Genomic DNA, 11,923 nt, shown 5'->3' on the forward strand with positions numbered 1-11,923 from the left:
TTCTATGAACTAGTCTTAGTATCATCTGAACGCATCTTCCAAGGCCACTTTCAGTCAGTGCCTATTTCTGGAAGCATAAACATTCTAACATCAGTTTAATTACTTTGCATGTGTCTAGAATTACTCCGTGCGTTTCCCGCTCTGGCTACGTTGGATAAAATAGTCCACTTTTTTTTGTTCTGCACCATGTCTCCTTTCACTGGCCATAACAATTCAGAATTACATGACGTGAAGAGGAAATTGGACAGGCAGGCTAGGTACATGTCCCCCGTATACCTACAGCTCTCCCTGTTGGTCTCCACAACAGCATGTACAACATTGCACTGTTTGTGTATGTATGTATCTGTATGTACGTATGAGTTAACCAGTGTGTACCCGCACAACTGGTTCATTACAGAGAGGACTGTGTCTCATTTTTATATAACCAGTGTGTAACAAGGATGCACACAGTGGAGATATGAGAAACAACTGGTGGGGAAAAAAAATTGAATGAGTATATACCAAAATCATCTCAGCTCACAAATTAGTTCAAACTGCAAATTCTTATTAACTCATTACCACACTTATTAATATGCTCAAGTACATTTCATTAATATTTGGAATGTGCCATATACTAGAGTCATTTTATTTTAATAGTGAAAAATAGAAACCATACACATAGCTTAAGCTCAATGGTAAATTTGATCTATTTTACTTATAAAAATAACACATCTCGTTTTGGTGATTTTCACTGCAGTAATAATCTGGCTCACTTTGTTATTATAAAATACAACTATACAAGGAAAGAGGTACAGGATGTGCGATAACATACCAGAGATACCATGGCCCAACCAGTCTTGTTATAAATAAACTCCAAGTTGTTCCTCCTTAGATAAAGCAAGCCACCAACAAGTGACACTAACAGAGCCAAAGCAATGGTGCCGGAGTAGTTAGGTGGCCTGAAGACTCGAATCTGCAGAAAGTACAATCGTAAGTAAGAGTGAAAAATAAATAGTAATACTTTTCTTTTAGTAATACATGACAGAATAAACTGATTTAAAAGAAAAGAAGTGAATTCTAGTCCTCTGTAAGAACAGTAAGGGTGCTTATGCGCTATACTTCCTTTCCAGCACAAATCTTAGTACTTCTTGGAATGAATTAATAATAATACTTTAGCATAATCCTTGATGTTTTACCCCAACTGGATCATACATGTTGGTATATTACATACCAAAATATTTTTAAAGGAACAAATTTAGGAACCAATTTATTCATCAAAGTATTATTAAAACCAATTACACAGGTAATAACATCATGTAGGTAAAAGGTGGTATTACCAAAAGACAACTATCTTGTCTCAAAAAGTGTGTTTATACCTTTTAGTAAAACTTCAGTGTCTATGAATAACTTTTAAAAATACTTATAATAGAACTACTTATACAGTTATATAAGATTATATATCTTATAATTATATAAGCAGTTATTTTATAGCTCATCACAAAGACATTGTAAATAATTAAAAGAACATGCAGGACTCTACAGACAAATTAGTACCTATCATAATTTTGGTTAAATTATATTCAGAATAAATGATCTGTCTCAATCTATAAAACAATATTGCTTTAAAACAAAATCCCATATCTCTGTGTCCATATTACTTTTCCAAGTGACATTTTACTTGTTAAACTATGAGTTTTGTTCAATGTAAAAGTCTTATTTTTAGACATTTGATTGGTTTTCAATTTTTCCATTAAAATGAGTGTTGCTAAAATTTTTCAGGGTTAAGAATCTGAATCATCCTTAAGCTTAATTCCTTGAAGTGGCACTGTTAAGTTTAATTACCTAAGGTATGCAGAGGACCTGCCCCTAGAGATACTGCAGGTGTGGCTGCTGTGTCACAGGTGTCAGCAGGTGGCAGAGAGGGGAGGCTGTCTAATTTCAGTGCTCTGACCTGGGAACATCTTAATGTTAGTATTCCAACATTCCCTGAAAAATGTGAGCCTGAGAGAACCACCAGTCCAGCACCAGGGGTCAGAGAGGGAGCTAGCCTGAGATGAACACCAGTCTACTACCAGGCAGACCTGGACAGACTCCCAAAATTAGGAGCACACTGGAAACTAGAAGAACCCCACTGCAACCTCTGGCTAAGGCAAGAGTGAACCCAAGGCAGAAGACCTTAGCAAGGGGCAACTTGGGTGGGTTGGGCAAGGAGTGAGCCCAACACAATCACCAGACAGGCACCATATGGCCCAGATAGGGAACTAGCCTGATATGACCACCAGTCCAGAACCACGCAGGCCTGGGGGAACAGACCATGCCTGAGCTGACCCTGGTGTACAAGCAGGGTACAGAACACCTGAAACTACCCTTGATGACCCCAGACATTCAGAGACCCTGGGTGTCACTAACAGGACAAGCAAGTAAGTGGTGGAGAAATGGAAAAGAAAGAGAAACAGAAGGATATGGGCACAATGAATCTGGAGACTCAGACTCGGGGGTAGTGAGAAACAGCCTCATGTGAGTAACCAGTGATGCCACCGGGACCATGGTCCTGGCCTGGGCTGCCACCAGAGGCCATGACTGGCCCATGGCCCTGCAGTAGCAGGAGTCTGTCACCACCAAAGACCAGGCAGACATGCCTGGTCTGGGTAGCCACCTGGGGACATTTTGACATCTAAGAGCTGTGTAGAACACACCCAATCCCTCACCTGGGCATTGTGGAAAAGCAGGCCCTGGGGGCATGAGAGTAGGAGGGCTGGCACTGGCTCTAGCCACCTGCAGTACTCAGGAGAACAGGGGCCCACATAACTCGGGAGTTGCCGGTGAGACAGCCATGAGGTTATATATAAGCATAGGAGAGCTGGACCTTCTCATCTCCCAGGCAGTGACATGGGTGAGGAAGGAATAACTTCCCACACCCTAGCACCTCACCACATACAGGAAGCCAGAGAGCTGGCCTGGGGGTCATGAAGGGAGGACAGCTAGTCCTGTCCTTCACCAGCTGCAGAACTCGGAAGAGCAGGTCCCGCACCTTGCCTGTGAAGCAAAGTAGAGCTGATACTGGTGGTGGGTGCACAAGCAAGGCAGCACTGAGGCATGAGCGTGGGAGAGCTGGCCCCACCACTTAGGTACCATATGGTGACATAGTTGAGGGAGAGATGGGCCTCCTCCCGCCCCTTGCCACCTATGGCAGGCAGGAGAGCTGACCCTGCCCTCACGGGCTACAGCACTTGGGAGAGCAGGCTCTGTACCTCACCTGAGCCCACAGTAAAGCTGGCCCTAGATGTGGGGGTGAGCTCTCAATCTTTTCCAACTTATATAAGATACACGGGTTTTTGTGGTTTTTGTTTTTTTCTTTACTTCTTGCTTCTTGGTTAGAACTTCTTTGCTCAATAATATTTAGCCATTTTCTTTTTATTTTCCATTCTCTGAAAATATACTGTATCTAACTAACACACTTTTTAGTGTTTAGACTATCAATTGATCATCATGCAACAGTGCATCTGAATTGACTAACCAATGTTCAACTAACAGTCACAGATGTTAAGTCAATTTTTCTTAGACTAGGAATGTAGTGAGTGAGCAATAGAATATATATTCAGACGACATTAGCTCAAATTCAGTCCTCACCATGGCAAAACAAATTTTTCTCTACACAAGGAAAAATAACAAAGGCCATAGATAAACTAAAAACAACACAAAATGAAAAAACCCCAAACCCTGCCCCTTCATTACAACAGTCTAGCAAAGCAAGCTATATGATAGTGTATGTATAATACACACACACACACACACACACACACACACACACACACACACACATTTACTTTAGTGAATAAAAGCATACATGGACATCTGTTCTGTCTGCAATCCATTTTGCTAGCTGTTCAGCTGCAAATCCAATTCGTTGGAGGTCAAAAGTATCAGCTCTCTTGGGTCTGCCTTTTGAAGGAAAATGCATGAATGTGGGAGCGGAGTTCATGTTGAGCTGTAAAGCAAGTGATAAAATGCTAATTATAACAACACCCCAATAGTCTATATTATTCATCCAACATTTTATACGTTTTTATATATTTTTATACGTTATATTTTTTGTGTGAATTTCCAGAAGAAAGGGTTTACTAGGAAAAGCTACACGGTTTTCTGGAGCTTAATTTCTATTTTTACTAATCTTGATGCACTATTAAATGAAGAAGAATGGCTAAATTTGCTTAAGCTGCCTTAACTATCACATTTCACATACTATTCACATTCCCAGTTCGGTATTTTGTCTCTCTAAATTTTTATGATTAAGATGATGCAAAATGCCTAGAAGTACAAACAGAAATAATGTGAGCTGTCAGCACGTGGATCACTCCACTTCCTCAGCAGTTATTGGGCAGAAGCAAGGAGCACATTACAGTTACCTGTAAATCCAATTTCCTATTGAAATTTAAACATTATTCTTTTTAGTTGATATTCAAATGTGTGCAAGAGAAACAAGTATTTTTGTTCTAAATAACTTACCTCAATACACCAGAAATAAGAGAAATCCCTGACAGTCATTTTCTTTTCAACTTAATAATTTAGTTGTCTTAAAATGGCTAAAGCACAGAAAATGTTTCCATAGAACATGCGTACTCAGAAAAATATACTAAAGAGAACACTACCATAGTCTAGTATTTATAAAATACAACCTAAAATACTTAATAGGATAGTTTGATACAGAAGCTAACTACAGTATTAATATATTAAATTTCTGCTATCTGGGGATTATATTAAAAAACCTAAAAAAGGTAAAAGGCAGAGATTCACTTAAGGGGAAGGAAATTCACAATCACATGACATGATAGAGGAAAGCTGGCAACAGGTGAGGCTATCACCAAAGCTTAGGTGTCCAGGCTGACATTTACAGTCAAGGCAAAACGTACACTGGTCCATAAGCAAATCCTGGCTGTAGCTGTCATAGTCACACAATAGCCCAAAATAACTATCGTTCTTTGAACAACTTAGCACAAAAACAATCTGAATCCTCAAAAGTAACATACATATAATATATATATTTTATATTATATATATTATATATAATATATATTTTTATATTATATATAATAGTATATTATATATAATAGTAATAGTTTTATATATATTACATATAATATATATTTTTATATTATATATAATATATATATAAAATTATTACTCATTTGTCCTATTGCAAATGCTATTAAATGTTCCTTGTTTGCTCTCAGTTATCTTAAGTCCTCTTGTTAAGCAAAAAACAAAAAGAGCAAGCAAACAAACAAAAACAAAACCACCTCATATTCTTAAATTGCCACTGAAAAGAGACCTCCATGTAATGATGAGGCCAGGAGCACTCATCCCTCAATGGGAGGATGGACATCTATGTAAAAGGCTGAGTTTCCCTCTTCATTGTCCCCTCCATGCTCTGCCTCCCACAGCTGAGCAGAAGAGTACTCTTCAAATGCTTACAAATCAAAGTTGGGTCTCCTTAGTAACTGCAAGCCAGTAAATATATTTGGTTCACTTTAAACTATCCAATCTAAGTCATCCTTACATTTGCACATTCTAAGACAGCATTTTCATAAAATATTCCCGGGAATTACAGTTTTTGCTGTTTCTTCTCTTGCTTTTTATCTGTTCCATTTTTTTCTTCTTTCTATACCATTTAGCCAACATGTGCAAAAATACTGTAGTATGAGAAGGATGACAAATGTATGCCAATATTAATTTATATGGCTACAATAGTAATTATTTAATAAACCCCTATATATCAAGAATACAACTAAGCATCTTCATATTAGCATCTCATTCTAGTAATCACAAATGTTATTTTTTGTATGCATATGGAGACAGAACACAGTATGATCATGAAATCTTCAAGTCCCTCAGCAATGAAGAGTTAAACCTAGAATGTAACCTCAGATCTTTGACCCTACACTCCATCATTACAACAGCACAACGCTCTCAGAACCTTCCTCCTTTGAAAACAACTCTATAGTAACTGTTTTAGAAATAACCTTAATAGAAGTTTTGAACAAGTTATTATAAAGCTAAACTATAAAACTAGTTCTTACGGTAAAAACCTGACAAATTCTAACATATCACAACATATACCATACAACACACACCATATCATGAATATATTGTGCATTTCTCATATATGTATATGCAAAGTATACATGTATCATACAAAAAATCATCTCCGAGTTGAAATAATACCTCCTTGAGAACAGAGAAAGACTCACGAGACCTGGGCAGTAAACAACCTTAAAAAGCTGGAAATCTAAAAGTTACAGGATTCCCAAGGACCTTCCAGATGGTTATAAAAGCAGAAAGCAACTGCTGGCAGAAAAGGCTCTGGCAATAGAGCTGTCTGAAGGAGACTGCCCAACCTGTCGAGCTGCATGCAAGTCATGAAAGAACTGTATGTTTGCAGCTTTCATGGATCATCACTTATCCATGATGTACCATGAAGTCTTCCATGCTCCCATAAGAAAATCCTTAAACATATTCCTAGAAGTAACTTCAATTAGCACACAGGTTCCCAGGATGGATTTCTGTAGAATCATTTATTTTAGTTAGTCACCAGTACTCTATCAGGGGAGAGATGTTTTGTTTTCTGCTCCCCCAAAACTGTTTCATACAATGTGTTGATGTAAAATGTGTTTGTTCACTAGGACTGTATCTTATTCCACATTCCAATACTTATCATTCTAACCAAGTGATAATCATAGCAACACAACCATCTCTGACTGGTTCATTGAGAGGCAGAACTAAAGAATTCACAATGCTCTGGTAACAGAAGCAGTGTCAGGATTCATGATGACAACACTGTGAGAGATGACTAGCATCCTTATGCCCAAAGCCAAGTTTTATCTATTGAGAAGACTTTTCATGTGAGTGTATTACAAGTCTACACATCTTGTAGGTGACTTAGACAAAGTTTATTTTCTGACATTTCTAGAAATTAAAATTTAAGATCAAGGCAGCTAGGTTTCTGGGGAAGCTTCCTTTCCTAGCTTACATGAAACCATCTAATTCCCAGGTTTCCCACTGCCTATCTTTGAGCATGTGTCCTCCTGCTATTTCTTCCTCCTAAAAGAATGAAACTAATTAGTGATTCATCCTTGGAACCTATTTAATGTTCTGTCTCATATACGCTCACACATGATGTGTACCTTTAACCCTGGCATTTGTGGTAGAAATCTAGTCTGTAACTGGGAGAAAACACTTCTGATAAATACAGAGTATTTTCAGAGATAAAATTCTAGCTGCTGATGTAGAAAATATACCTAAATGGGTAATGCACACGCTACTGAAGCCTTGAGGACCTCAGCTCATACCACCTGCACCTATACAAAATGCCACATGCCCCACATAACACACACAGGCCCAGCATTGAGGCCAGGCTAGAGACATGATAGTTCTGAGCCAGATGGCCAGCTAACCAAGCCAATTTTGCAATGTCCAAGGCCAGTGAAAAACCCTATCTTAAAAACGAGCCCAAGCAGGATCAGGAAGGTGCTCACTGAAGAAACCAGACAACCTGAGTTCAAAACCCCTTTTCCCCCAAACAAAACTATGAAAAGGTGAAAACAAAGAGCTATCTCCACAAAGTAGTCTGACATCAACATGCAAGTCATAGCATGTATACCAACACATACATCATTGCACACATGTACACACAAGAATAACAGTAACTAAGGTGGAAGGCAAAAGGAAAATACTCTGACTCAATATCTAGCTTCCAAACACACACACATATGCATGTATACCCATATCCACATGTACACACATACACATAAAAAGAGGTAAGTTGCACTTAGTACTATATGAAATGCTGTAAGCCTGTGTGAAATACTACCTAATCACTATATAATATCAAGATTAATGCATGTATTGGGCCATTGTATGCTAAAAAGCAGACTTCCTCTAAATGGAAATGAACTGCTTTTACTACAGTAAAAAGGCAAAAACTGTAATGACAAGATTAACAAAGTGTCCAAATTTTAACTCTATTTTAAGCACATCATGGAATGTACTGTAATTACTTATTTACTAACATACTCAGTGAGTTGTATTTTATCTTATAATCAATATATATCAGAAATGACAAACTTAAGTATGCATTTTAAAATAACATATAGTTTTACCTGTTGAAAAACATCTGTCCCTTCATCATAGTCCACCATTCCAAAAAACAGCTTGTTGCAAAATGCAGATGAATAACGCCAGGAATTAGCCAGGATTTGATATTCTTCATTAGCCTGCCTGAAACAGATAATGGAGCAAAACAAAAACATTTCAGTACACAATGAACAGAGCCATTGACAGAACAAGTAATTCTCAGGTAAAGCTAACCAATTACTGAATGTATTACCATGTCATTTATACTTGTATGAATTGCAAACTACAATGTTAGAAGATCAACAGAAGATTTACTTTTTAAAAGGAAGGAATACTTCGAATTACAAGTTTACTGTTCATAAACACTAAGTACAATACAGCACACTTACTCAGATCCAAATACTGAATTCCTTCTATTATTTTAAATCAATCTACATAATATATGTATAGATTTAACTGCAGTAAGGCTATAAATACTTCTAAACATGGCAGCATAACACTAAAGAGGGCCTGATATGTCCAAGTAGAGGATAAGAAGTGATGGAAATGGTGTGTTTACAATTTTTGTATCATAAAGCAGATAATGCAGAAACATCTATAGGCAGGGCACAGAAAACAATGATGTTATCCTGTATTGTTACTGTTCATTAATGGGACTTAAAATGATAAATACTTTAAGTGTAAAATGAGTTAAAGCTTTATCTTTCACAGCAGAGATTTAAAGATCAATTTACAGTATGAATATTATAATATCTAGATACATGGGGACATCAAATCCTCAGAAAACAGAAAGGGGCAATAATAACAGGCTCTGGCCACCTGTGTGAACAGGACACACAGGACCCATGTCATGAACAAACTACATTATTCAATTATTCAGTATTTTAGGTAGATGCTGCAGTAACAGAAATATAGCTAACACTGTCTACTTCAAGAGGCCTCTAAAAGAAAGAGACTTGAAATGATAGTATATAAATCAGAAGCAAAACCTTACAAGCGCCTTATACTTGCATTCATAAAATGGGAGAAAATGAACTAGAACCTTGTGTGACTGGAAATATCTGGAAAAAAAAAAACAGGCCTGTCTAAATGACTGAAATTATAAGCTAGACTAAACAGAGGAAGGCAGGACGATAACAGAAACAACTTAGATGACTTACTCTCAAATATTTCCTATCATTAACAGAATCAAAGCTTCACATCAGACAATAAGGATAGAAAAGACTACTAGAGAGAAATAGGATTGTGGCTTCATTCTGTAAACTGCAAAAGGCTTCTGGGTTTTTTGTTTTGGTTTGTTTGATTTTTTTTTTTTTTTGAAAGAAGTACATTAAGCAAAAGAGCATTTGCACTGTTTCCAACAATCACATGTCTGAGGAAGAGTGAGATTATGATATATGTCTAGAGACCATTTGAGATGCTAGTAAAAATGGTCGAGCTAGAAAAATATAGGTTACTAAAATATTATTTAATCGTGTGACCTATTCTGTACAGACTCTTGTTTGCAATCTAGAAGGCAGGAGCATCCAATTATAACATCTGTACAATCCTTAGATTGTTATTTTGATAGTAGACTTCATACTAAGTAGAATCACCTGGGAAGAGAATGGCAGTAAGTAAGTATCTGGGCAAGTGTGGCCTGCAGGCATGTCTATGAGGGGTTTTCGCAGGTGGGCTAAGTAAGGTGGAAGACTCACCCTCAAAGTGAGCAGCACCATTTCCTGGACTGGGGCCTATGAGTAATGAAAAGGTGAGTGTCCTAATGACTATTCTATTGCTGTGAGGAGACTCCATGACCAAGCCAGGTATAGATGGAAGTATTTAATTAGGGGTTTGCTTAGTTTCAAAGGGTTAAGCCATGACCACTATGGCAGAAAGCAAGCAAGCATGGCTGTAGCTGAGAACTTTACATCTAGATCTACAAGCAACAGGAACAAAGAGGAAGAGGGAATGAAAGATAATGAGGGAGAGGGAAAAGGAAGGAGAGGAGGAAAGGGAGGAAGGAGAGAGAGAATGTGAGGAGAGAGAGAGGAATAGAAAGCCCCAGTGACAGACCTCCTCCCAGCCATACTTCCTAATCCTTCCCAAACAGTTCACTAACTAGGGACTCAGCATGAAGCGTATGAGTCTGTGCTAGATATTCAAACCACAACAGAGTGTGAGTTCCATATGGCATGCAGGCGTTCATTCACTGCTCTTTGCTTTTGATCTTGATACAAAGTGCCAATCTGCTTCAAGATCATGCTGCCTTGAAATACCCCAAAGATGAAGTATTGCCTTAAACTGTAAACTGAACCCTTTCTGTCTTACTTTGTTATCAGGATTATTTTACCACAGCAATAAAACAAAACAAAACAAAACAAGACAAAAAAAAAAAAAACAAAAAAAAAACAAAACACTAAGACAAACCCTTGGAAATATTCCCCCCGTCCCCCAGGGGAAATGTACTTTTTTATTTTTTTTTATTTTTTATATTAATCACAGGTTATTTACTTTGTATACCAGCCGTAGCCCCCTCCCTCATTCCTTCCCAATCCCACCCTCCCTCCCTCATCTCCTCCCTGCCCCTTTCCAAATCCACTGATAGGGGAGGACCTCTACCCTTCCATCAAACCCTAGCTTATCAGGTATCTTCAGGACTGGCTACAATGTCCTCTTCTGTGGCCTAGCAAGGCTGCTCCTGGGGGGGGGGGGGGGGGGGCGAAGAGACTGCCATACAAATAACAGGACAGGGGCCTACCACAGAGGGCCTCTGAAAGACTCTACCTAGCAGTGTATCAAAGCAGATATTAAGACTCATAACCAAACTCTGGCAGAGGGCAGGGAATCATATGAAAGAAGGGGGAGTTAGTAAGACCTGGAGAGGACAGGAGCTCCACAAGGACCAAATATATCAGGCCACAGGGGTCTTTCATGAGATTGTTTTTCCAACCAAGGACCATGGATGGATATAACCTAGAACCCCTGCTTAGATGTAGCTCATGGTAGCTCAGTATCCAAGTGGGTTCTCTAGTAAGGGGAACAGGGAAATATTTCCAATTTGAATAAAGGATTCCATGAAAGCCAAAGCAAATTAGGATCTCTGAGTTCAAATACAAAACTGTAAGCAAAGATAATACTGGCAAAACAAATGGAAGGTTTCTCCCATTTGGGTGTGTGGAGTAACAATAGGACCAATGAATAAATCTATCTCTAAAACAAAACAAAATAAATAAAATATGCTTAAGAAACATGTACCATCAATATTATCTATTCAAAATACAAATAATTTATCAGAACTAAATGTGTCCAGTATTGTAAAACCAGTATCCGCTATATCCACCAATACTGGAACCTCCTAACAGAGAATTAAAGAATTCTTTTTTTTTTTTACTAGTCTTTTTATTATTATTATTATTATTATTATTTTCTTTTTAGTTACATTTTGTTAACTCTGTGTCCCAGCTGTATCCTGCTCCCTCATTCCCTCCCCAACCCCACATTCCCTCCCTGGTCTCCTCCCTGCCCTTTTCCAAGTCCACTGATAGGGGAGGACCTCCTCCCCTTTCATCTGACCCTGTTTTATCAGGTATCTTCAGGGCTGGCTGCAAAGTCCTCCTCTGTGGCCTAACAGACTGCTCCTCCCCTGGGGGGGGGGGGTGTCAAACAGCCTGCCCTTGAGATCCTGTTAGAAATAGTCCGTGTTCCCCTTACTTTGGAAAACTACTTGGTTACTGAGCTACCACAGGCCACATCCGAGCAGAAGTTCTAGGTTATATCCATAGATGGTCCTTGGTTGAGTGTCAGTCTCAGAAAAGACCCTGTGCCCAGATAT

The 11,923-nt window shown here is 38.4% G+C and overlaps 1 protein-coding gene and 1 pseudogene across 1 annotated transcript in view; one reads left to right on the top strand and one right to left on the bottom strand.

The window, feature by feature from the left end:
* Positions 1 to 11,923, bottom strand: part of Tusc3 (tumor suppressor candidate 3) — a 154,022-nt gene that overhangs the window by 84,024 nt on the left and 58,075 nt on the right. The window contains exons 3-5 of the mRNA XM_055608089.1: positions 8,136 to 8,253; positions 3,827 to 3,967; positions 812 to 952 (exon numbers count right to left, since the gene is read on the bottom strand). Coding sequence (XP_055464064.1) covers positions 812 to 952; positions 3,827 to 3,967; positions 8,136 to 8,253 — 400 coding nt within the window. The remainder of the gene's footprint in view (positions 1 to 811; positions 953 to 3,826; positions 3,968 to 8,135; positions 8,254 to 11,923) is intronic.
* LOC129677479 (small nucleolar RNA SNORA17) lies at positions 1,839 to 1,963 on the top strand (annotated as a pseudogene).

This window comes from Psammomys obesus, unplaced genomic scaffold, assembly GCF_907164565.1.
Source record: "Psammomys obesus unplaced genomic scaffold, mPsaObe1.curated_primary_1811, whole genome shotgun sequence".
In the NCBI taxonomy this organism is placed as follows: Eukaryota; Metazoa; Chordata; class Mammalia; order Rodentia; family Muridae; genus Psammomys; species Psammomys obesus.